This window comes from Silurus aristotelis (assembly GCF_946808225.1).
Source record: "Silurus aristotelis genome assembly, chromosome: 17".
Taxonomy (NCBI): domain Eukaryota; kingdom Metazoa; phylum Chordata; class Actinopteri; order Siluriformes; family Siluridae; genus Silurus; species Silurus aristotelis.
In genome coordinates this window covers 1,861,000-1,888,310 of record NC_139590.1, presented here as the reverse complement: position 1 = coordinate 1,888,310, position 27,311 = coordinate 1,861,000, and the positions used below count along the sequence as shown (strand labels likewise).

General features: G+C 38.9%; 2 protein-coding genes and 1 long non-coding RNA gene across 6 annotated transcripts in view; 1 reads left to right on the top strand and 2 right to left on the bottom strand.

The window, feature by feature from the left end:
- The first annotated feature begins 216 nt into the window (after nucleotides 1–216).
- aoc2 (amine oxidase copper containing 2) lies at nucleotides 217–8,644 on the top strand. Its single transcript, XM_083566890.1, has 5 exons — nucleotides 217–2,509; nucleotides 4,991–5,276; nucleotides 6,362–6,494; nucleotides 6,645–8,076; nucleotides 8,259–8,644. The coding sequence occupies exons 1-4, from the start codon at nucleotides 931–933 to the stop codon at nucleotides 6,927–6,929; spliced, it is 2,283 nt and encodes a 760-aa protein (XP_083423016.1). The 5' UTR covers nucleotides 217–930; the 3' UTR covers nucleotides 6,930–8,076; nucleotides 8,259–8,644.
- A 12,388-nt stretch (nucleotides 8,645–21,032) lies between these two features.
- slc25a39 (solute carrier family 25 member 39) overlaps nucleotides 21,033–27,311 on the bottom strand; it is a 12,581-nt gene continuing 6,302 nt past the window's right edge. For all 4 annotated transcript variants that reach the window (XM_083565640.1, XM_083565638.1, XM_083565637.1 and 1 more), the window contains 8 exons: nucleotides 25,950–26,059; nucleotides 25,789–25,856; nucleotides 25,523–25,647; nucleotides 24,904–25,077; nucleotides 24,667–24,776; nucleotides 22,559–22,640; nucleotides 22,386–22,469; nucleotides 21,033–22,177 (listed from right to left, as the gene is read on the bottom strand). In XM_083565640.1, the coding sequence (XP_083421766.1) occupies nucleotides 22,065–22,177; nucleotides 22,386–22,469; nucleotides 22,559–22,640; nucleotides 24,667–24,776; nucleotides 24,904–25,077; nucleotides 25,523–25,647; nucleotides 25,789–25,856; nucleotides 25,950–26,059 (866 nt within the window). In that variant the 3' untranslated portion in view covers nucleotides 21,033–22,064. The remainder of the gene's footprint in view (nucleotides 22,178–22,385; nucleotides 22,470–22,558; nucleotides 22,641–24,666; nucleotides 24,777–24,903; nucleotides 25,078–25,522; nucleotides 25,648–25,788; nucleotides 25,857–25,949; nucleotides 26,060–27,311) is intronic.
- Nucleotides 26,082–26,839, bottom strand: LOC310739599. Its single transcript, XR_014537435.1, has 4 exons — nucleotides 26,757–26,839; nucleotides 26,663–26,725; nucleotides 26,517–26,605; nucleotides 26,082–26,430 (listed from the first exon to the last, which is right to left on the bottom strand). It is a non-coding gene; the product is annotated as an uncharacterized lncRNA (long non-coding RNA).

The following is a 27,311-nucleotide window of genomic DNA, read 5'->3' as shown; positions in this document are numbered from 1 at the left end:
TCCTAAAACACAGTTGCCAGGTTGTATTTCTACCTAGAAAGCCTTTGAAAGCCAATAGATCATTGTAAGAGTTCATCACTGGAGCAGATGTGTATACTGGAGGAACATCTGGATTTCGTCAGCTGGCGGAGTGTCCGAGTTGAAGCTCGGAGCAAATCATCAGCAAAAATATTCCCTTCTGGAAGGTGACCCGAGTGAAATATTCAAAAGGTTTTTTTTTTTATTTAATTTTTTGTTAATGATCAGGTTTCCCCTAAAGAGATGTCCACTTCTCCTGAAATTCACAGTCATGCCTACTCTCCCCATAGAAAGCTCACATGCTCGGGTCCACCACAGATTTATAGCTCAAACACATAAATGGCTGCAGATTTCCAGGATCCACTTTCACTACTGAATTATTTGGGCTAAAGGGGAGAACATTTTTCTTCTGCATTTCCTTTTTTTCCTCAGAATGATAATTTCTCAGGATTTTTGTCCATCACCGGAGTCTTCAGAATTAGTTTGAGAGCTTAGGTGAGATTTTAGAACATGTTTGCAGCCCTATAAATCCTGTTAAAACCACCAGATCATTGGAGTTGAAGTTTGAAGTGTGGTTTAAGTTTCTTAGACTAAGTTGGTGCACAACCTATAGATTATGGCGAGTTGTTGTTTTTCCCTGGATCCATGTCAGTGAATCTTCTGTATATAGAACAGGGGTCTCACCCGTGAGATGATTGGCGAGTGTGAGCCGTGCTGAGTGGAAGGATGTAGCACAATGGTGTTAAGAAAAAAAAGGCGTGTTTAAAGCCTGAGAACAGAGAACGAAAAAGTATAGCATGGGTGTGGTTTCACTCACATGAATTTAACCAGAGCACACGGTGCAGTCCCGTTCACATCTCAGCTTCTCCAGCGAAGGAACATCAAGATCCAACCCCCTGAATCCTCATAGGCATGGTTTCTCAAATGACCAACTCCCTTGTCAAGTGTCTGCTGATTCTCTTCACCCTCGTCTCTGTGATACTGAACATCGTTTTGTTATGCCTGAATTCCAATCGGCTTCCAAAATGCCAAATGCAATCCCAAGGAACCGTGGTGGCCAACCACACGGACCAGAGCTTGATATTCTCCGACCTGACCCCCGAGGAATACCGGTTGGTTCGCGATTACATGTGGAACCAGAAGGACTTGAGGATTTCTCACTCTGCCTTTGCGAAAGCGTCAGAGAACTTCATCTTCTTGATTGACCTTTTGCTGCCAAAGAAAGCAGAAGCGCTGAGATACCTGGATTCTCACGGCCCCAAACCCGAACGCCTCGCCAATGTCGTGGTGTTTTATGGAGAGTTAAACTACCTCAAGGAGTATGTGGTGGGACCTCTGTCCGGTCCAATCCGCCATCGGGATGTTACAATGGAGAAGTACAATAAAGAGAGCTTACCTTTCAATTCCCGTCCAGTGACCATCGGGGAGTACTCACAACTTTTTGAGCTGGTGTATGGCAACATCTTCACCCAGCTGACGACCGAACTGAAGGAGAGCTTTGGTTATGACCCGAAAAAAAAAAACCTGAATGTTTTCGAAGGGATGCCCAGAGGAGTAAAATCAGGAGATCGAAAGACGTGGGTATCGTTTTTCCGTGATGTCAGTGGCATGTATATCCATCCAGTTGGCTTTGAAATTTTAGTCTGTCATGAAAGTGCAAACTCCTCAGATTGGACTGTTGAAAAAGTCATGTACAACAGCAAATACTTCGACAGCATTGAGAGTTTTAAAAAAAAGTATGAAGCAAATGATGTAGAAAAGATTGTGTATAAAGATATCTCAAATTACGCCTCGCTGAAACCAAAAAGTAAACCTACAGGACTGGGACCACATCAGTATTACCTTCAAGGCAAACGCTTCAGTGTGAAGAACAACCAGGTGATTTACAAGGAGTGGAGCTTTGCGTTCGGTCTGAGCTCGCTGACCGGCATGCGAGTGTTCGACGTTCGCTTCAAAGGAGAAAGGATCATCTACGAGCTCAGCGTCCAGGAGGCAATGTCCGTGTACGGCTCCATAACTCCAGGGATGATGCTCACCAAATTTCTGGACACCAGCATTGGCATTGGCCGATTCGCCCATGAGCTGGTTCGAGGCGTCGATTGTCCATATTCCGCCACTTATGTAGATGTTTACCGCTACATCGACATCAACGCAACGCAGCTCTTCAGAAACGCCATCTGCGTCTTCGAGCACGACTTGGGGCGGCCACTACGCCGCCACTTTTCAGATTTCTTCCAGTATAGCTACGGAGGCCTGACCAACAGCGCTCTGTACATCCGCACCATCACAGCCATCGGAAACTACGACTACATCTGGGACTTCATCTTCTACGAGAGCGGCACCGTGGAGGCCAGAGTTCACGCCACAGGATATATATCATCCTCTTATAAAGTGCCCGGCAGTCTCAAGTACGGCCACCAGGTCGCGGAAAACGTGCTCGGGAACGTCCACACGCACTTCGTTAATTTCAAAGTGGATCTGGATATTTTAGGTAAGGCAAAAAAAATAGTTTTTCTATTTAAGACGCTACTGAAAAAAACAAGTTTGGTTAAACATTTTCTGTTAAATGAATGAAATAAATAAAAATAAATAAATGAAAAAAAAAGTATAAATAAAAATATCTAAAATATAAAACATTTTGAAGTGGGTGGAGCATAAATATTATTTAAAATGCACCATCCTAGAATATTATAGAGCTTATTAGAACAGCAAATGTGGACTGGGTTGTTCAAAAGCACACAAAAACACACATCTGAAGGTCAGATGTCCACAAACATTTGTCCATATAGGGTTTTTAAATCAGAATGGCGTTGAATTCTGGTCTTTACAGTCTATTAAACAGGATAATAGAGATAGTTTACAGCCGCGAAACAGCCGAAACATCTGGAAACGTTTATGTACAGTCTACAGTGGGGTCAAAAATCTGAGTCCGCATGGGGAAATATAGGGTTTATTTTTCTTTAAATAAATGTAGAGGAAATATAAACAGGAAGTTTGGTCATTTCAAAATATTGAATAATTGAGATGTTGCATTGTTTCCAGGATCTTATTGAAATGTAAGTCGATGTGTGATATTGATCATGTTAACTCATTTAGTAAAATAATTGAAATCAGATTTAAGATTTATGCTGCAAGGAAGTGGAATCTCAGTGGGAAGCATGATGGATTTCTGTGTAGAAGGTCATGAGTTCAAATCCCAGTGGCACCAACGTTCCACGAAAGTCACTAAGCAAGGCCCTGAACTCTCAGCTGCTCGGTTGTGTAAATACGATAATTGTAATGCGCTTATGTAATTGTAATGTGGGCGTATGGTGTAAAAGTACATCTTACTGAAATTTAAGCACAAAAAGGGACACAGAAAATTCAGAAATGTAAGTGAATATTGTAAATAATATGTAGATTTGACGTTCCACTCTCTGTATTCATAATATTTTTTGATTGCATTATATTAGAAAAGATTTCACTTTGGACTTTCGGACACAGGCAGGGTTGGGCAGAGATACAGCAAAATGTATTTTTAAATAAACTACCAAATACTTTGTGTATCAAAATAAACCACAAAATACAGCAGCCACACTAGGTTTCATAAGAAATGACTTTATTTTTGTATTTAAAAAAAATAAAATACTTTTACATGGGAGCATGAAATTTCTTCACAAACCTTCCATCAATGGATCTATTTGATCTGTTCCTTCACCATCACATCATTCAGTAAACAATGTTTAAGAGCAACAGATTTTCTGCATTTATAGCAATTAGTTTCTACCTCACTAATCAATTGATTGTTAGTCATAAATATAATAATATATAATGTGTCAGGAAGTCAAACATGTGACGGCATGCAAAATCCTGAACCTATTAAACAGCTCCTTCGATTAGGGTACGATATTCAATCAAATATTTATTTATCGATTATTAGACGCCTGTCTGAAAGCTGGCAGCTACACTTTTCTTACCTTCACCACCTTCTTTCATATGGATCAATTTTCCCTTCAGATCTCAACAAGTCATCAATCGCCAATCATTTTAATGATGTCATAATGTAGAACTTCTTACAAAATATTGTAAAAATACAAAACACTATCAAACGCTATAAACCCTCTCAAATGTTAATGATAAAATATGTATTTGGAATACATGTGTTATAAATTCTGCCCATCCCTGGACCAGACGGTAAACAAATACAGCAGAAAGCAGGAATTTGGCCAAAACACTGAAGAGTAAACAGTTTCCTCCTCATGGCAGAGAGAATCAGACATGTTAGCGTCGAAAGAGATAAGCAAAGATCACATTTCCAAGAGAGATTTAAGACGCCAAAGATTAGAATGTGCAGCATGGGTGTTTTACACACACACACACACACACACACACATACACACACACACACACACACACACACGACTGCAATGACAATAAATATTTACATTTATGGCATTTGGCAGACGCCCTTATCCAGAGCGACTTACAATTATCTCATTATATACAACTGAGCAGCGATGGGGTTAAGAGTTAAAAATACCAATGCAAATAGCTACAGGAATGCTAACTTCCAAGGAAAAGCTAATTAACTGAATGATATCTTAACATATGAGTGAAACACAAAATAACTAGCAAAACTAACCTAGCATGTAAATAAAAGATAGACTAGCGAACGATCCCTCTAAACACAGGCAACGGCTTGTGTAAAAGTTGACTAGCAAACAAATGCTAGTGAACACAAGCTAATTTAATGTGAATAGGAAACTAGCAGACAAAAACAAATCCAGACCATGAAAGTTAACTGAGAAATAAAGTGGCCTAGCGAAGAAAAGCTAATCGAAATAACTGAGAGAACAAAGGCTTGATCTGAATGGCTAGTTGATTTAGTTTTTTTCAGGTCTCGTGATTATGATTATTATTTTATAATTTGATCAGAATCAATTTGTGCTTCCTGTAGCATCTTAACAATCACTGATACTTTGTGAATGTGAAGGTGTGAGGAACGTGTTCCAGACCAAAGACATGGAGTTCGAGGAGACTCCTTTGCCCTGGATGCCCGAACACAAGGCTAAAATCCCCAAAGTGGTGGAGAATCAACTCAGCACCGAGGAGGAAGCGGCACTTCGATACGGTACTAAAATTCCCCGTTACCTCCACGTGGCCAGCAATCAGAAGAACCGGTGGGGCCACCAACGCTCCTACAAGCTGCAGGTTATTAGTTTGGCCGGAGATCACCTTCCAGAGAGTGAGCCGGAGGAGAAGAGCATGTCCTGGGCACGGTAAACAGAAGTATATTTTATTTCCTGGGAGGCAGTGGTTAGAAAAGGGTTAGTGAGAGGTTCAACCCCCAGCACCACCAAGCTGCCAATGTTGGTTCCTTTAGCAGGGCTAGTCTAGAGCTTCCAAATTAACAGTCTGAATTCCAGATCTAATTTTAGACTCTTATATTAAGACCATAAATGTAGGTAATGTTTGAATATAGGCCTAGTAAGAAATATTTCTGCCACATGCACCTGCCCCACACAAAGACACACCCATCTATTTCTTTTAAACAAAATGCCTATCCATTCAGCCCTAAGACACGCCTATTAGACACAGAAAAGCCATTGCTGTCCTACTCAGAGACACACCCATCCAACCTGCTTAAAGACATGCCCTGTCCCACTTAGACATGCCCATTTGTCTCACCCAAAGACACTTCTATCAAATTAGCCTAAAGAGATGTATATTTTCCACTTAAAGATACACCTATCTGTTCTTCTCAAAGACACGCCCAGATGTCCCACTCAGACACACCCACCTGTCCCACTTAAAGACACGCCCACCTGTCCAACTCCGACGCACCCACCTGTCCAACACAAACGCACCTACCTGTCCTACTCAGACATACCCACCTGTCCCATTTAAAGACATGCCCACCTGTCACACTCACACACCCACCTGTCCCACTCAGACATGGCATTCTGTTCTAATTAAAGACACACTGATTCATTTCACCGAAATAAAATGTTCAATTTTTCCACTTGAAGACATGCCCATCTTTTCCACTCAAAGACACACCCAATTGCCCCACTCAAAGCAGCTTGTCCCAGTTAATGACACTCCCATCCATTTCTGTCAAAATTCAACCCATCACCCCCATTGGAAGACTTGACCCTGTTTTCCTGAATGGCACATCCACCAGTTCCACACTAAAAGCCCTGGCCATTTTTCCTTCTCAAAGACATGCCAACCTGTCCCACATCAATAGACATACCCATTTGCCCCATTCAAAGACATGTTTATATGTCTGACGTGAAGACACGCCCACCTGAATTATCCTGTAATATCATGTTCTGATCTTCTTTTCTTTCGATTCTCTCAGGTACAAAGTTGCTATAACGAAGCACAAAGACTCCGAGCAGACCTGCAGCGGTCTGTACAACCAGAACGGCATGTGGGACCCAGTCATCGACTTCAGCAATTACATCAAGGACAACGAGAGTATTGAGAATGAGGTGAGAATCAGAAACAAGGCTTTTTATTTGGTCAGAAAGTGTTCGTTATAGTGATAAAAAAAAAATTATTATGGAAGGAGTCTCCAATGTCAGCATAAATGATAGGACAATGGATTTGATTTACCAATCAATTGATCTCTACTTGTTTAGGACCTGGTCGCCTGGGTAACGGCAGGCTTCCTCCACATCCCTCACGCCGAGGACATTCCCAACACGGTGACAGTGGGAAATGGAGGCGCCGTGCTCATCCGCCCGCATAACTATTTTGACGAGGATCCGTCCATCCACTCGTCCGACGCCGTCTACCTCCAGCCGGGATCGGAAAAAGACTGTGAGTACAACAAGATGGCGTGTTTAGACAAACACCTGTGTACCCCCTCGTTGGAGCCGTTCACATACCAGGGGTTCGAGGGAGTCATGAATTTCAACCAGTAAATAATGTATATTATATTGTTCATGTTTTTAATTCCTTTCCTCACCACTGTAGTCACATTTTCACTTTTAGCGTTGTGTTGGCATTAGCAATGTGAATGTCTGTAGAATTTTTTTTTTTTTTTTAAATGATGGGACTTTTTAAATTCAGGTTTAGCAGAAGAGTGATTGCTCAGAACCGCTACAGTTCGTGTTGTTGTTTAAAAAAAAAAAAAAGAATTTGTATAAATGTATTTTACTTAACATAAGAAAGTAAAGACAAGAAACGAGTGACTCTCGTCACCTTGAACTTGATTCGTTTCCTATTACTGCATGTTTGTGCCGGAACTTTCATTAACCACAGTACACTATCACAAATGTAAAAAAAACAAACACTTTAAAGTTTATCCATTTATGTTTACCTTTAACATTGTCCATGTTCTCATTTACAGTAAAGCAGCTATAATCATGTTAATGATTTTAACTTTTGTTAAAATTACTCAGAAAATAAGTCATATGCACCGAACCGTTACAAAGCACTGACACTGGAGACTCCTTCAGTAGCTGTTACTTAAACGTCTCTACATTCAGTTGATCCGACCAATCGGAAGCCAGAATGAAACAGTGCCGTGGTATAAATATCACATTGCATCTTGGACTAATACCGTTTCAAATAAGCTGATCTATTAAGTGAGACTCATTCAGCTACTTTCTGGTTTGTTTTTTTTTGATGATGAATAAACACTACTGTCTGTCTGTCTGTCTTTTTTGGGGGATTTGATCGTCTGATAGTATAGCCCAAATCTACCATAGCTTTTTTTTAAGCCTACCTCATTTCTGCCAAGACTTATTTGCCTGATGTTCACAAGTACAAACACCTGGTCATAAGTATGGTATGTGCTTTTTGAGAAACATTTCACGTTTAGTCTCAACTTGCATTTATAATTTCCTCCACTCTTCTGGGAAGATGTTTCACTAGATTTTGGAGTATGCTTGTGGAGATTTGTAGGGTGTTAGTAAAGTCAGGTGAGGTGAGGAGGCCTGGGGTGCAAGCAACATATACATTTATCCCAAAGGTGTTCATTAGGGTTTAGAGCTCTATAGCAGGAGAACTTCCATTCCACCAACCCTTGTAAAGCAGATCTTCATGGAGCTGGCTTTATGCAGAGGGGCATCGTCATGCTGGAACAGGTTTGGGTTTAACCTATACTAAAGAAGTCCTTTAATAACTCGGTGCCTCCAATTCCAACCACAAATCCATACATTATATATATATATATATATATATATATATATATATATATATATATATATATATATATATATATATATATATATATATAAAAAAAACAGGGATTTTCAGTATATAACAACTTCAACTACTGATTGTGTAGTTTTGTAACTCTTGCCCTAAATTTTCTTTTCACTGGATATTTTGTTTTTTTATAAAAAAAAACAAAAAAACCCCAATTTGCAGTATTAATGGGATTTAGTGAGGATCTTGCTCAAAAATCAAATGCTTCTTCTCCAAAAGACGTGAAAGTTCACTTCAGACGCAGCTGAACCATACTTCAAAGTGTTTCCTTTCCTGTTCAGGAGCTTTCAAAGGACTTTTGGTGTTTTTTTTCATGTCATTTCATTTGTGGTTTATAATCTATATGTATCTCTATAAACATGCCATTTATTATGTTCAATTTGAGTATGTGAAGTCAAAAAGAATAAAGTTTAATTGAATTCCAGTGCAGTGGTGTGTGTGTGTGTGTGTGTGTGTGTGCGTGTGTGTGTGTGTGTGTGTGTGTGTGTGTGTGTGTGTGTGTGTGTGTGTGTGTGTGTGTGTGTGTGTGTTTATTTTGTCATAACCTTGGCCAGGAGATGGAGGACGACGGATTTATGGCTGTTTTTCTCACTAGTGCTTCCAAGTTCCTTGAACACACACAAACACAGTAAAGATGAAGAACACGCTGTTTACACGTCCTGAATCTCACTCAGCATATCGAAGAAAATGTTTAAACACACACTTACAGCTCCATCAATTAACTCCAGCTTCGGGTTCAAGTTCATGTCAAAACTGCCTTTTTTTTTTTCCAAGAAAAGTTCAACAGTTCAATAAATTTTTTTAAGGGGGTTAATCTGTTAATTTTCTGTGCATTATTATTTTTAAGTTGTTTGAAAGATTATTGATGTCTAAACTGTGTGGGTTTTTTAAATAATAAAATCAATGAACATAATTTTTAATTAGATTTAATTAGATAAAAAAGGTTTTTTTTTTTATTTATATATATATATATATATATATATATATATATATATATATATATATATATATATATATATATATATATTTTTTTTTTTTTTTTTTCTTTTCTTTTTTTACATTTGTATTTTTATTTATTTTACACATATCTATGTCAATCAATTTTTCTTTTTTTTTAACCGATTTATTAAATAAAAAATGTATTAATTCAAAATGACTAAATAAATTATGACAACTATTATCAATTATAGAATATTATATTGAGGGGTTCTCAATAAGGCACTAAAGTTTTACAACTTTACAAAGAATTCTTCATGAAATAATTTTATATATTTAAGCATTTTTTTTTCATTTTTTAATCTGGAACCCTTTCTGTAGAAAAATTACCATGTGGTCAGAGCAGGTTTTTACATATAACAGAAGAGAAAAAAAGCTTTCTTTCATCCAAAACCGTTCTTTGCGAAGTTCTTCGGTTGTTCCTCTGAGGAAAACTTTTAAGGTTTAATTGTGACGTTAGACTGTAAAGTTCTGCTTCTGCACAGATCTTGAACATAAAGGTTCCCATAGATGAGGACATTCCAGCAAGACTTTGTATCTGTGTGTCTCTGGAGAGTTTGTAATTTAACTGGACATCTCTCATTTCATACTTAAAGAGCACCACACACAATCTTGGGGTAATTCTGAACCACCCTTCAGGACCTTCTATCAACAACCCCCACAATGGCCCGGCCCACCCTGCCCACACTATGCTAGAAACCTGACTGCTGCAGGTTCCTTTACATTATTACAGGGATTCGGCAGTTTGTGTCCACTTGGGTGCTCGTTTAGTCTCCTGATCTCCAGACTTTTGCAAGTTATTCCAATCTGCAAACAATTTCAAAACAAAGATCTGCAAACGTATGGTGTTTGGCAGACACCCTGATCCAGAGCAAATATTTCCTTTACACTACTTTATATGAGCAGGTGAGGGTTAGGGGCACAGTGGCAGCTTGGCAGTGTGGGGATTTAAACTCATAGTCTTCTCATCAGAAGGCCAAACACCATTCTTCAATCGAGCAATCTCTCCACTCTCCATTGCATGACCAGGCCTCAGGAATACTGATTTGAAGGTTTCCGAGTTCATCCAAAGGATGTGATTACTAGAAGGATGGGATTTTTTTGGGTTGTTATTTTTGTCTCTGTATCCATCGGGTTGCTCCCAATGTCAGGTCCATTTATTTACCTCAGTCTCTATCTGTGTTTTCCTGTTTCCTCATCTTATCTTTAATGCTTCTTGTCCTTTACATTATGTATCCTGTTTCCTGAATCAGGATGTGATTTTGATCCTGTTTTCCGCTACGATCATGGACTCAAAGCGGTGTGTATATGCTAGTCCATATGCTAGAGATATGCGGAGCTGCATGCCTGGTGGACATGTCTTTCAGGAAGAGAGTCTCAGATTCAAAACATTGATTCTTGCCTACAAAGGCCAACAAAGCACCAGCACCTTCTGCCTGAGATCCTCCAGCACTGCTCGATTGGTACCACCTTCTCTCAGGTAAGAGGTTCCTCTTCCTGAACCATTCAGACTAACACTTTTCGGGTACAATACCAGTGTAGATGTATTCATTGATATAGACTCAAAGCACTTTTGGACATCGCTCTGGACAGGGGGATCTGCTAAATCCAATAAATGTAAATGCAGTCCAGGTTGAACAATTCTAGGAATAATGCGGAAGTTGTGGAGTGTCACTCCGAAGAAATAATTTGTCGAAAAAAACAAAGGCAGGATCATCAGCGATCAAACAAACCACAGCGGCTCCGTTTGGATCGTTTGGATTTGTACAGAAGCACGTCTGGTGTTCGTGACAGTTCTGGAGTTGCCTCGAAGCGGCCTGTCGGGGCGAACTATAAGAAAACGGTGAGAAAAAGCAGACAGGAACGAGAGTCTTCATCGGCCTGTGAGGAAACTTAGGGTCATGCGGTGCATCAGTGTAGAGGGTTAGCAAAGCAAGAATACGCAATCTCCACGCCTAATGGGTTCCTTAGATGTTCTGGCATGTTTTACAAAATCACGCTTTCGTTGCTAAGGGAGTGTTAGTGCTTGACTGTACATTTTTTTCTGAGGAAAAATTATGACTTGTAGGTTCGGTTGCTGGAGTTTTACACTTGTAGCTATAATGAAGGTCTTTGCTCACTTCATCATCAATTTCTGACTCAAACCATATTTCACACAGACATGCAGATATTATTATATTTTAACATACACTAAATGGACAAAGGTACAGGTGGTCCCCGCCTTATGATAGAGATGCGTTCCATCGTAATTCAGAAAAAGTCGAGATATGTTTCTCCCCCAGAGTCTTGAACAGTAGTGTACAGCAAGGAAGTAAATGTAATTTGTAACTGTATCTAAGTAGCTTCTTTTTTTTTTTTTTTGCGTATCTGAACTTTACTGAAGTTTTTCCATTTGGGGAGACTTTTACTGTAACTTCACTACATTTCAAAATCAAATTTCTTACGTTTTACTCGACTACATTTTGTGAAATCAGTCGTATTTTTTTTATTAATGAGAATAAAAACGTAACTGGTGAAACGCAGCAATCCACCAATCAGGGTCGAGTCCACGCTCTGTTTTACACGTGTTCTGATTGGCGCTTGTTGCATCTACTGATCACCAACATACAGTTCAGCATCGGTTAAACATCAAGCAGAACATTTAGAGAGGAATAAATGATGAAGAAACTCCAGACTCGAACTCACCACAACACACGTGACCTCGTTTGTGAGATTTTTTTTTTTAAGTAGTTGAAAAGAAGGTTTTGGGTTCATGATCATTATAATAGAAATCAGTGTTTGAGTCATTAATATCATTCTATTAATAGATCAGTGTGCTGAGAGTCACATTTGAATCTTTTCACATAAACTGAGGTGATTAAGTAAATATAAAAAAAAAATGATCATAGGAACATTATAGTTAAAATCATAGTACTTTGGGTACTTAAGTACATTTAAACTCAAAATACTTTTATTATAGTGAAAATTTTAAAGCACCACTTTTACTTTTACTGGAGTCACATTTTACTGAGTGGATCTACTTTTACTCAACTCCATGGTTTGTGTACTTCATCCACCGCTGCTCTTAAAGAATGCTGATCAGTATGCGATAGATAATTGAATAAATTACAGTACATAATTTAGCAAAACAGAGCAATTTACAGAACCGTACTGTATAAACAGTATATATGTAGGTGGCAGTGGGCGCATGGACAAGCACCGGTTCGAGAGTTGAGGGAGGAGCATATGCTGCTACGTTTACATTTTTGTCGTATCGCTATCATCATCATACGATTTAAAAAAAACATCATTACTCAGGGACCATCTGTATTGGGACACCTGACGTTTGTCTGTGATTCTTGCACAAACTGTATCAACAAATTTGTAGGCACACAGTTGCATTCACTTAAACAAGGAGACCCAAAACTGTCCCAGCATGACAATGCACAAAGCCAGCTCCATGAAGAGCTACGTTACATGCGTTGGAGTGGAAGATCTCCTGCTATAGAGAGTGCAACCCTATTGCGCATTTTTGGAAAGAATCTTTCATGCTGACTGCACCCCAAGCCTCCTCACATCACCTAGCAGTTCCAGGCTTTATTAATGCCATGTGTATGAATGAGGACAAATTTCTACAAAATCTGATGAAACATCTCCTCAGAAGAATGGAGGTTATTATAGCAGCAAGCGGGACTAAATGGGGAATGGGATATTTGAAAAACGTATGGGCTCCAGAATTTTTTTTTTAAGCATATAGCTGCATATTTCCTTCATGTTGCACTTCCCTTAGTAACAAAGAGGAGATAAATTAGGATTAGGAGATAAATTAGGAGATAACATCGCAGAGAAAGGTGGTGGCGGTAGTGGTTTCACTAGGGGAGAGGTTTCCTAGAAATTCCCGTCGGGTTTCAAATCCAGTCCCAGCTTTTAAAATGCTGGGGGGCGTCTGGAGGTCATGTGCGCTATTTTACTTCACAATCTCAACATTCCCACAGGAACAACCCCCGTTTCGGATAAACAGAGCGTGCGGGACATGCTGGAGGAGACGTTTCCTCTGAGCAAATTAACATTCCTTATTATCGACACCGATATTTGGACTCTCGTGCGCTCGTTTTCTTACAGGCCACTCCCTCCGCATTTATTTTGGCTTTACTAACCTGTAAATCACATATAAGAGGGATTACAGCCAGCAGCATTGCAGTATCTATGGGAAAGTGTGTGTAGGTTAAAAGCCTGGACAGGCCTGGGAGTACGTGGTTATTACTGAATATAAATGCACGTATTTCATTACGTAAGGCCGGCCCCACAGGCAGGAACGTAGCACGCAGCATGATTCCATCACTTATAAGAAACCACTCGAGATGGTTCTCATGCAAACTTCCATCTTTCTTCGGCAAGAAGAAAAAATACTCAAGGCCATTGTGCTACAGGAATATCATCAAAACCAGGGGGCTGAACTAAAACTGAGCGACTGTCACCACCATAAAGTTGATTAACTTACGTTACAGCAGCCTCACCAGCCTCTTCTCTTCTTTTATCCCACTCAGAGTTATTCGAGTTGTTACTATGGCAATGATCAAATATCAGAACGATCACATTAAATATAAATGAACCTGTGACCTCTGGGTCTACTCCTGTCAGAGGTGCTGCTGTAGAAAAAGAACCAACAACCTTCTGACCAATCAGAATCAAGCACAATGAACAAATAACTAATAATTAATGGAATCTATCTCATGCTCAATTTCCAAGCACCAAATTCAGATTTTCTAACTGACTTTTTATATAAAGCTGTCCAAGATGGCAGCCTCAACAGAGTTACACAATTCTTTCTATGTACCCAGTGATGTTTTCTTGATGTTCATAAACTGGACGAAGGCAGTGGTGGTTTCATGGTTCAGGCTCTGAATTCCTGATCATAAGGTTGGGAGTTCAAGCACCAGCACCACCAAGCTTCCACTTTTGCACCCCTGGGCATTTAATCTGCTCGAGGGGTCCATGACTCACCCTCCTTCTGACAAGCTGGGATATGCGGAAAATTACAATTTCCTCTTAAAAATGTTAAAAGTACTTTAAAAATAACGTCACAGCTGTATGTGAAGAGAATATCCAGATGTTATGTTTTTTTTTTTTTTATCTAATTTTCTTTCTAATTGAATCTGTTTTTATAATATGCACGACAAAGTGCTAAATAAAGGAAGAAATGCCAATATTTTTAGTAACAATCATTTATAGGCACAGCGAAGCAGCAGGACGCTAAAATAAATATACAAAAGCAGTCACAATGAAGTGTAAAAAACACGGATGAACCTGGACCGAGTCTCGAGCAGCTGGGGAGAGCAGATAAGTGTAAGTGAACCTGAACGTGACCCGAGAGCGTGAGACCGAGCGATCGCAAGCTGGGCAGGACGACTTCCTGTGTTGTATTTCTTCCTGGTTCTGAACCCCTATTTATTTTAGTTGCAGATCTCTTAAGTTCACAAAAGAATGCTGGCCTCTCGCTTTTTTTTTTTCTCCGAATCGGCTCGTGAGGCCGCTGAAGGCTGCACTGTAAACAGATCAGGCGCTTGTGCTAAATAAGGCCATCACTCTCACTGTTGATCCGAGCCCTGTTTCCCAGAGCACCAATCCATCTGGGGATTTTCTTTTCCACAGCTGTGCAGCCTGATGCTCTCGCTCTCTCAACGCCATCTTGTCCTGTCTGTCTGGAAAATTCCTGATTGCACAAAGTAGCAAATGTGTTGGGGTTCTGTGGACAGATGAGTCCAAACGTGACTTTTCTGTCTCTAACAGAAGAACTTGTGTAAGAAGGTGAACAGGAGAGAAAATAAGCCAAAGTGTACGTCCGATTTCTGTAAGTGTTATTTAGAGAGCAGACAGACATCTAGAGTGACGTCTGGAGCAACCTGCCTAGTCATCGTACCCAAATTCTACTGAACTGCTCTGGGATGAACTGCATCACAAAAAAGAAAGAAATCTCCAACTAGTGAAGAACAACTTTGGCAGGAGGCACAGCAAAGTATTTTAGCTGAATGTTTGGAGAAAGAAACTGGAACTAAAACTTTTTTACAAAAAAAATAATTAAGTGGAACATCAGGACATATGTTTTAACAGTGTACCGAATACAATCGTTTTTTTTTTACATGCGGGAAATCTGAGTTCTCTCAGGAACGTATTGTGGTGAAACACAAGCTTTTTTTAGTCCACACCCTGCACTTTGAGTGCATTTTTTTATTATTGTTATTAAACATATACAACAATGGCAGAAGTAAAAAAAAATAAATAAAAAAAACGTTTTTTGGATTTTAAATGTATTATGTCCAGCTTTAAGAATTTCTCTTAAAAGGAGAAAATCCTGACAATTCCACATATCGATGGAGTGAATGAAGGAAGGACGGAAGGAATAAGGACATTTGTTACAGTCTGCTGAAATAAGTAGAACAATTAAGTAGATAAAATCTTTAGCAAATTAAATATTAAATGTAAACACACACATTTGCATTAACCAAATGGGGTCTAACAAATGTAAACACCTAAATACATTTTTCCCTTTTATTTAATTAATTTGTGCCAATTTAATTTTTTTATATAATAAAATTTTATATATTTAATTAAAAAAAAAAAAAAATTTGGGATATTATTTAACCAAGCAGGCATTTGACTTAAAATTGTTTTAAAAATGTTAATTTTTTAAAAGTTGATGTACACAAATGATAATAATAATTATAATAATAATAAATATAATAATAATAATAATAAAAAACTTCATTAATAAAAATAATGACTAGCAATTTTATTGTTTGCATTTCTTTCAGTTCAATTAATTTTTATTTGTATAGCACTTTTAACATAACATTTAATATATATATATATATATATATATATATATATATATATATATATATATATATATATATATATATATATATATACACAGTACAGACCAAAAGTTTGGACACACCTGCTCATTCATAGAGTTTTCTTTATTTTCATGACTATGAAAATTGTAGATTCACACTGAAGGCATCAAAACTATGAATGAACACATGTGGAATTATATATGGAATTATATACATAACAAAAAAGTGTGAAACAACTGAAAATATGTCATATTGTAGGTTCTTCAAAGTAGCCATCTTTTGCTTTGATTACTGCTTTGCACACTCTTGGCATTCTCTTGATGGCTACTTTGAAGAACCTACAATATGACATTTTTCAGTTGTTTCACACTTTTTTGTTATGTATATAATTCCATATATAATTCCACATGTGTTCATTCATAGTTTTGATGCCTTCAGTGTGAATCTACAATTTTCATAGTTATGAAAATAAAGAAAACTCTTTGAATGAGCAGGTGTGTCCAAACTTTTGGTCTGTACTGTATATATAATATATATATAAACTTTTGGTCTGTACTGTATATATAATATATATATAAACTTTTGGTCTGTACTGTATATATAATATATATATAAACTTTTGGTCTGTACTGTATATATAATATATATATAAACTTTTGGTCTGTACTGTATATGATCATAAATTTACAATGTGCACAAGCACATGTAAATAATGGAATCTATTTGGTAGTGGGTTTAGTAGTCTGTAATGGTACTAGCAGTGGAAACCCTTACAGTTTCTGGTTCAAATAATCACTTGATTCTTTTTTTTTATCACCTCAAAAGATCAGGTCAAACTTCACCTAACATCCACAAGTGAAAATAAATGCCACCAGAAGTCAATAGCCTCATTCACTCTTCCCTTGTGACAGAATAGTAACTAAAAAGGTTCCTTCTGAACTGTTCCTGCCAACTGGAGCCTGATAACGATCGAATACGCCTAAGTTCAAACATCACGCTAATGCTATTTAAACTCAAAACAGGAAACACACCTCAGGGATAAAAGTGGAAAAGGAAATAATTCATTTAGGAAAAAGGTTCACACTAGGATTGCGAAATATGTGGGAGAAACAAGCACCTGATACTCGACTATATATTATATATATATATATATATATATATATATATATATATATATATATATATATATATATATATAAATAAACATCAGTGACTAATTACTTACTTAAACCAGCAGAAATGTTCAATTCGCCACAGTACTGTGGTATATCACCAGGGTAAAAATAAAAAAATTAGTAAAAAATATCTACATTGTCAACATTTCCCACTGATGTGCTGGCAAAATCCTCAAAAAAGACCATAATCACACTTAGCACTGACCGCTGAGCACACTATGAGGTTTGATCGAGAAAGTTCTGACATTCTAAAAAAAATTAAATGTTCTATGATAAAATGATATTCCTGATGATTTTGTCTGATTTGTATTATTACTGTGCATCTACAATGTTATAAAATCTTTTGTTTTGCCTACACGCTAGCTACTTTAATAATCAAACCTTTAGTTTTTTTATTTTTGATGTTTCCAAACCCACATGGCAACCAGTGATAGCTGTGTCTAGCAAGTTTCGAACGTATCTGAGGAAAATGTTTCATCATTTCATGATTATTTTCTAGTATTATTTATTATTTCTATGTGCTTGCAATATTGTAAAAAGTAGCTCTATGCTAGCTTTAACCATTAGTTCATCATTACAAATGTTTCTAAACACACTTAATAACCAATTCTAGCCTTTTTCTAATTAATCTATTAACACATTTGAGGAAAATGTTCATATAAATGTTATTAATGATAGTTTTGTCATATTTTCATTGTTATTTAAATGCTAGCTAATCGTTCATTCTTTAGTTCACTTAGCAACTAATGTTTGGTTTTTATTAGTCATTTATCAACACATCTGAGGAAAATGTTGCTATTGTATCGTTACTGTGTGATTTCAATGTTATAAAAGTAGTTTGCAATATGCTATTCTGATATCGCTGAGGAAAATGTCGATCTTTTTGATATTTATAACTACGACATCACATATTCATCACAGGAATACGCTTAAATATTACTGATTGATCATCTCTGATATTGTTAAACACACTTATCAACCAATACTAGTCTTTTCGAAGTAATATACCAACATATCTGAGGGAAATATTGATATTGCTGATGAGTTTTGTCATATTTTACTGTGAAATCTTTACTGTGTTACTTGTACATACATACTGTGTGCTAATAATGTTGTAGCAAGTGATGTGGGCTATATGCTAGCTACTTAAATCATCAGTTCATCATTGCTGATGTTGCTAAGCCAGCTTAGCGAACAGTGCTAATTCATATACTAAAACATTAAGGAAAATGGCATTTCTTATTGCTTTGTCAGACTTCCACTTACATTGTTACTGTGCACTTACAATATTGTAAAACAAAGTGGTTATATGCTAACTACTTTAATCATTAATTCTTTAGTTCATTATATCTGGTGTTTCTGAACTCACTTAGCAACCAAAGCTAACCTTTTTATTAGTAATTTATGAACACATCTAAAATTCCTAATGGCTTTGTTGTGTTTATCATTAAAATTTTCCAAAAAATAAAGTAAAATTAAAAAAAAGCAATGTAGTGGCTATTTGCTATCTGCTTTAATCCTTAGTTCATCATCACTAAGTTTCTTAGCACGCTTATCAACCAACGCTAAGACTTTTCTAATTAATATTCAGCAAATGTGGATATTTCTGGTGGTTTTGTCATATTTTCATTGATATTGTGTTTAAAAAACTATTTGCAATGTGCTATCATGATATGATTGAGGAAAATGTTTCTATTTTTGATCACGAATACACTTAAATATCATTAATCATTGCTGATATTTTTTACACCCAACTAGCAACCAATGCAAGTCTTTTCTAAGTAATTTATTGAATACTTTTTTCCTCCAATTAAGTTTTTTTCGCTATTTGCTACTCACCTTAATCATTCGTTCATCATTGGTGGCTAAAAACCCACTTAGCAAAGTTTGGTCTAAGCAAGTGACACATTTCTGAGGAAAATGTTGATATTCTTAATGATTGATTTTATATTTTTTTCACTTGCTAGCTACTGTGATCATCTACCTCAGTGTTTGCTAGTTCAAGCTTGCTCAAGACTTTAAATCTTAACTAGCTGCTCATCCTCAGACGTTTCCAGCCGCTAATAAAAGTCAGTTTTGCAAGTACGTGAATAGAAACACCATCCAGTGTTTTTACCAGGAAATATATTTATTTTGAACTGTAGTAAAGATAAATCTGTGCTGATACGTTCACTCGATGCAATGTAGCCATCAGGAACATCACCTCAGACTTTCCTAACCCTCACTAATCACCAGCAAAGTTTTTAGGGAGTAGAACTTAAATTTTTACCTTAGATTCACCTATAACTCTTATTTAATGAGTGAATTTTGCTTTAAAGTTGTTGCACTGGAGCTACAAAGCGAACGTAGCTAATGGAAGTTTACTGCTTTAATAACTCATGAAGACCCTGGGCCACTTTTTTCGCTTTAGATAGAAACTAATTTATTTTTACTGCTCAAAGGGGCATTTTTACAAGAATGTGGTGTTTAGCAAGAGTCAGGAAGTAAACGAGATTCACGATTGTAAACTTCGCTTGATCGGCTTGGAATTATCCAATTATTGATTTTCTGCATCAATCATTTTAATAAAATACAACAAATCAGAGGCATGCAATTAAATACGAAGGGGTAAACGTGTGTTTGTGTGTATTTAGCAGCAGGTTTAGTAGCAGGCCGAGCCGTTTTATCGTCAGATTTAACACGTACTTCCACTTATTTACTATTTTGGCAGTTTCTGTGATCTTTTGCCTTTTATGGAGTTTTGTAGGCGTGGCTAGAAGCAAATGTGCTGCGCTGCACTTCAACGCTTAATTTAATATTAAATTGGTATTGAAAGAAATATCTTGTAAATCTGGCAGTGTTTATTGAGCTCTGTGACTTGCTATTCGACTGTATAGCAGGATAATTCTGGAATTTAAACCAGTTTCAACTGGAACATGGATCGGATTCAAGCCGGAGCGCCGAGCTGTTTTACGTCTGACGTTCCTTTGTATATGCTTTTAGATAGCAGTGTGTCAGAAACACATCAACATGTCCATCTGAGACACTGAACACCTCCATAAAGACGATGCGACGAGAACATTTACAGAGTTCAGGAAAAAACAACAACATAGAACATGATTGTCATCGTCACGTCTGTGTTCACTTTATAGCTCACTTCAAAAACACACAAAAAATTTACAAAATAAATTATTAAAAATTTATAAAATCCTCAGTTTTAAGACTTATTTTTAAAAAGTCAAATCAAAAATTACAATATTCAGCACAGTTACCTCATAGAACCGGATTTGTCTTGTGGAAAGAACTTCAAATAAAATAAAATAAATAAATCCCTTCATCAGTTTTTTTTTCAGATTTTTATTTAACTGCAATTATATTTTATTTTAGTGAAAAAATCTATTTAATTATTCTATTCGCTTTTTATTCTTCAGTTTTCCATTTTTTTCATTCCATTTTAAGTCACGGAGCGGTGGGAAAAACCATCCCTCTGCATGTCACACTGTGTGGTTGATTATGTGTCTGATTAATAGTCTAAAATGATTTTCAGGTATTAGTATTTGTGCTTTTGTTCTAAGCCGAAGGTCCGAGAGATTCACCTTCACACGTGTTGCTCTGAGAAAACAGAGTCATCCTCATAGATCTTTAGGCTGTTCATATGGAACCATCCACAGTCTCCAACGGAAAAGAACTCCATCCAGAAGTAGAGCATCAGGATGGATCTTTATGGGTTTCCGAAAAGAAGAACGGGATCGTTGAAGGGATCAGTGGTCACTGGTACCTCAAGAGCAAGTACCTTCTATAGGGACTAAATAAAAGCATACAGCTGTAGAAGGTCTTGTGGGTTTATTTAAGAATATTAGCTTGTGAACGTATTTTCCTTTAACAACATAAATGTGAAAAGTTGTCTCGTTAGGTAACGTATGCTAGTTCCAGCTAGCTAGTATTTAAATGTGCAATATTGATGACACAAAAGTAAAAGGGAACGCGTTTGATCGTTGTTGTGGTCAAAAGGACCAAACAGTTCTTAGTACGAATGCAAGAACTGGGCAGAAGTTACGTTTTAATCAAATGTGTGTAAAAGTCTGGTGCTGATTTTTTTGTACATTTCAACTTTTAAATAAACATTGAGAAAATGATTTCTAAAGACTACAGGGTTTTCAGAGATGAAATGTACCCAGAAGGCACTGCGATCACACAAAGCTGGTTATCAGTGTGTGGAGAAGTAATAACAGACAAATTAGAGAAAATGTGTTTATCTCGTGCAGATGCTGTTGTGTAACATTCTCTATTTAGATGGGCACTGGGGCGGTGTATAGACATCAGGGGACAGAGTATGACCACTAGAGGGCGGTATGTAGACATTAAAGAGCGGCATATAAACACTAGAGGGCGGTAAATTGCCACTAGAGGGCGGTATATAATCAACAGATTGCGGTATATGGCCACTAGAGGGCAGTGCATGAACAATATTTACTCGTCTGCTATTTTTTTTTTTTTACCTTACTGGCCACATAGGACACATATGAAGGTCACATGGAACCAGGAACCATTTCAAAGCACAGATGAATTCAATTTCTGAATAACATTTCCTCAAAGCACCCGTGCATGCAGATAAACGTTTTCCCAGCATGCTTTGATGCGGTTCTGGTGTGCTGCAGTCTCGCTGCAATGCAGTAAATCCCAACTGAGGGACATAAATAACTACCGCATGCACAGCGTTATAGAACTGAACCTGGCAGCCTCGCCATTGTTTTCCCTCGCACCCTGTGGAGATAAGAGCAGGATGCAGGCCAAGGCCCTGATAAAGGGCAGGTCAGTTTGGGTAAAAATTATCATGCGGCTCTACTTGGTGGTTCCCTCAGCCTTCTCGCTGCTCTTCGTTGCGCTTGCGGAAGAACATTTTCCCGAACTCGTACGTACTGATCATGATGGCGCACGCCGGAGCCACTTTGATCACTCGTGGCAAGAAGCCTGAAAGGAGAGGAAATAAATATCTATATTTAAATGATTCAGATAGAGAAAATGAATGAAAACCTTCTGACCAATCAGAATCCAGAATTCTACAGATGTACAGCATGTAACCGACACTTTCAGAAAGTCATTCTCGGATTAGATTTTGTAAATACACATCTTGACTGTTTATATTTGGAGGCAGCTCGGTGTCACGTGTAGACTTTACCTGCGAACAGGCCTCGGTAGCCGCTATCGGTCCAGATACTCTTCATTATGAGCCACGTGGAGGAAGACGACGTCTTCAGAGGAGCTGCACGAAAGCACAGGAGATTTGTTGTCCATTTGCTTCTCTCTCTCCTCTAAATTCACTTGGATTGATTAGAAAAATTGTCATCATACCCCCGAGGATCTCCATTTCTCCCAGCTCGATCTGCCTGCGTGTTTTCACCACGTCAAACGGCAGCGTCGTGATCGCGGCGATCTGCAGGTAACGTGCGCATTAGGAGCTACAACAGAAGAACTTTTTCCTACCACGGGCCGAAAATCCAACTGAGGCCCGAGCCACGAAAAAATACACTGAAACAAACTGTATATTATAAAATGAAAGTCACATCTCAGGGAGTTTCTCGTTCACCCCGGTCTCCACTGGCTCGCTCATTACGGGATAAACTTACAGATACAATGAACAAACCTTAAATGATTAAACACGCCGGCATAATATTATGACCACCTGCCTAATATTGTGTTGGTCTCAATTTGATGCCAAAACAGTTCTGACCTATCCAGTATCACCATCATGAACTTCTTCAGCAGTATAAGCTACACGAGCTCGTCTGTTGGATCAGACCACACGGACCAGCCTTTAACTGTGAGACCTTCAATAGACAGGTGTGTGCCTTTCCAGATCATGTCCCAGCAACTGAATTTACCTAAAGGTGGGCTCTAATCAAGAAACATCTCGAGGACGATCAGTGGAAACAGGATGCACCTGAGTTCACGTTTGAGTCTCATAGCAAAGGCAATGAAAATGTGTTTTTGTATTTGTAATAAATTTGCAAAGATTTGAGGATTTGAGGGAGTTTGACAAATTGAGACGTCTAGACGTCTGGGTCTGAGCATCTTCAAAACTGCAGCTCTTGTGGGATGTTCCTGGTCTGCAGTGTTTAGAATCTATCAAAAGTGCTCCAAGGAAGGAACAGTGGTGAACCAGCGACAGGGTGCACGTGTGAAGAGAAGGCTGGACGTGTGGTCCGATCCAACAGACGAGCTCCTGTAGGCTCAAACTGCTGAAGAAGTTCATGCTGTTGATGATCGATGGGTCACGACTGTTTTAGCAGCAAAAGGGGGACCAACACGATTTTAGGCAGATGGTCATAATCTTATGGTTGATCGGTGTAAAAGATTGTACAAGTTTAGTGCCTATAAGTTTGTTCCTAATAAGTGTTAGTTCATCGCTAAAGTGCGAGCCGGTGGCGAATGTGAGGAGGAAAAACTCCCTGAGATGGCATGAGAAAAAAAAAACGAGGGGAACCTGACTCAGAATAAAACCCATTATTATCTGGGTTGCACCACAAACTACCTGCATGTTCAACGCCCTGAACTCACATCTGAACTCCTTCCAGCACATCACAATCCATTTTTAGCTGATAATTATTAAAAGCCGTAAATTTACTGTGAAAGAATGCATCAGTAGAAGTCTACGGTAAAATCATGACCTGGTTTTAAGCACTTCGGACCCTGATTACGCACAGGACAAAGATTAAGGACGGAGGTTGGCTCTCGGTACACTAACTCATTAACATGGTCAGAGACACGGCACTGAGCCGATTACAGAATAAAACTGATAAGATAAAGATTTTCTAGCCATGTGGTTCTTACCTAAAACTGTTCCCACAACCTTAAAAGCACATGATTGTATCGGACGACTTTGGATGCTGTAGCATTAAATCTCCCCTACACTTAAACTAGAAGACCCAAACCTGTGCACAAGAAGATCTCCTGCTACAGATATCCATCCCTATAGAACACCTTGGAGATGAATTTTCCACGCTGACTCCACCCCAGGCCTTCTCACCTCACCTCCATCAGTACCTGACTTTACTAACACCTTTGTAGATGAATGAATCTCCACACAAATCTCCACAAAAGTCTAGTGGAACATCTTCCCAGAAGAGTGAAGCTTTTTATAAGAGCAAATGGGGACCAAATGTGGAATGCGATGTTCAAAAAGCACAAACGAATCATATGGTCAGGTGTCCACAAACATTTGGAGGTTTAGTGTACATCCAGATCGTGATCGTTTCATGGTGTCTGTGCATCAGGATGAGATCGGAGACCAGGAATGGTGTCTGAAATCATCACCTGGTTGGTTTTAGGGAGTTTTTTTTTTTTGCGATGAGAAATTGGATCGAAGGCCAATCCTAGAATTCTCATTATTTATTAATAAATATTATTTAATTAATTCAATTATTTATATTCTATTCATTATATTATGACTTTTTACTCACAGCTCCAGAAACGGCTCCTGCAGTGAAGCAGATTGAGAAAGAGGCCTGTGGTGTTCTGTTTCTCTCACACAGCTCTGCTTTCATCAACTCATAGTTAAACCAGTACATGGCTGAAACACACACACACACACACACACACACACACACACACACACACAGTACAGTCTGGTAAGTGCAGGATGTAAAGATTTGTGTGTGTGTGTGTGTGTGTGTGTGTGTGTGTGTGTGTGTGTGTACCGGAAAAGGGAACATCTCTAAGAACAGTGGGTCCCCACCCCCGCCACAGCGAGAGCACGCCGCTCTGAGTCACGGCCGATCTGATACACACTCGCAGCTCACTGTAGGATACGCGCCGTGACTGCATCTTAGTGCGCACCAACTCCAACGGAGTGATCACCGTGACCGCGCCCACTGCAACACACACACACACTGATTATTCAACAACAACACCAAAACCTTAATCTTCTGGAGCTCTTCTGGAAAACTCATGGTCACTTTTGTGAAGGACAAGATCAGGTGGGTTTAAATTTCACCCCACCAAGCTGCCACTCCTGGGCCCCTGAGCACGCCCCCCCCAAAACACTCACTGCTCGGGTGTATAAACGAGATACATGTAAGTCCGTCTGGATACAGGCGTCTTCTAAATCCAATAAATGTAGACAGACAGACAGACAGACAGACAGACAGACAGACAGACAGACAGACAGACAGACAGACAGATAGATAGATAGATAGATAGATAGATAGATAGAAGGGAAGAATGAATGGATAGACAGATAGTACATATGAATAGGCACAAGGATGGAAATGATAGAAACGGAATAAAATATAAATAAATGAAAATAAACAGACTCACGTCTCGCCAGACCCCCGGCGATGATGGAGACGTAGTTGCTTCGGTAACCAAGACCATCAGAAAGGAGGTCTTTAAGCTGGTCGTAGCAGGTGAAGTAGATGACTGTGGTGGGGACGGCCATCACGCTACACAACACACAACCCAACCCCCCCCCACACAGACACACACACACACACACACCAGATTACATTCCTCTAACAGCCGGACACACACTGTGTTTTATTTTTTATTTAAATATTCTCAGGTGTTTTTCCATCCTGACTTACAGTGTAGGAGGAAGACCACTCCACAGAGAGCGCAGACCCTCGGAGCGACTGATCTTCACAAACGCATCCTTAACAATCAAACAAACAAATTATATTTGGAGCATTAAATACTGAAACTCCTGCTTAGAAACGTGTGTGTGGTTTGTAAGTGCAGGACTCACCAGAGTCCCACTGAAGTGAGTGGGTGTTTTGTACCAGGAGCCACAGGCGGTGGTGTTCTGGCACACGTAGATGTGGTCCATCAGTCCGTTACAGTAGAGAAAACACTTCCCTGAAATTCAGGATGAAAATGTGTTTGTGTTAAACCAACAAATCGGGTAAACACCAAAGGTCATGCACACACACACACACACACACACACACACGCTGGATTGCAAGGTGAATATGAGACACGTGTGAGCTACAAAGAACTACAGAGACCTATAGAGTTCTTTAGAACCCTACAGAGACCTGACATGACCTATAGAGACCAGAAGAAAACTAGACACACCTCCTTTATTGGGATTGACAGCAACCATACCGCCTTTATATAAATTGACAGAGGCCACACCTCCTTTATGGGAAATGACAGAGGCCACACCTCCATTGGAATTGACATAGAGGCCACATCTCCTTTATAGGAATTGACAGAGGCCACACCTCCTTTATGGGAAATGACAGAGGCCACACCTCCATTGGAATTGACACAGAGGCCACACCTCCTTTATAGGAATTGACAGAGGCCACACCTTTATGGGAAATGACACAGAGGCCACACCTCCTTAATGGGAAATGACAGAGGCCACACCTCCTTTATGGGAAATAACAGAGGCCACACCTCCATTGGAATTGACAGAGGCCAGACCTCCTTTATAGAAATCGACAAAGGACACACCTCCTTTATGGGAAATGACACAGAGGCCACACCTCCTTTATGGGAAATTGACAGAGGCCACACCTCCTTTATGGAAAATTGACAGAGGCCACACCTCCTTTATTGGAAATGAGACAGAGGCCACACCTGCTTTAGAGGAACTGACACAGAGGCCACACCTCCTTCATGAAAATTGATTGAAACACCAGGTCACCCCCCCTTTTATTAGAATTGACACTAAAGCCACGCCCTTTTCACAGAGATCACTCATTTATTGAAACAGACAGAGGAGCTTTAGAATTGAACACAGAAGCCACACTTCCTTTACTAGGATTGTAATTCAAGTTGCCACGCCTCCTTGAATGGAACTGAACAGCGAGAGGCTCCGCCTCCTTTATAGGAAATAGGAATTTTAGGAAGGCCATGCCTTCTGCACAATTTATGTACTTTAATAAATTAGTGACTAAAGTGAATGTTTCAGTGTTTGAGTTTTGTATGTGTTCAGTGTTCTCTCATTCCACAGAGCCGGAGCAGATGAGGAGAAACGAGGGCAGCGACTCACATGGAGATAAAAGGAGCTATAAATAGCCGGAGCCACTGAGGAGGCATGTGGGCGAATCACTGAGCGATGGAGAAGCTCCACGCTGAACCTCACTGCTCTCAGGGTTTC

Excerpts from the sequence above, each read along its gene's own strand:
- aoc2 (XM_083566890.1), top strand. The coding sequence starts at position 931 with ATGGTTTCTCAAATGACCAACTCCCTTGTCAAGTGTCTGCTGATTCTC. Across the intron at positions 5,277-6,361 it reads AAGAGCATGTCCTGGGCACG|GTACAAAGTTGCTATAACGA; the intron begins GTAAACAGAAGT and ends CGATTCTCTCAG. Across the intron at positions 6,495-6,644 it reads ACGAGAGTATTGAGAATGAG|GACCTGGTCGCCTGGGTAAC; the intron begins GTGAGAATCAGA and ends CTACTTGTTTAG.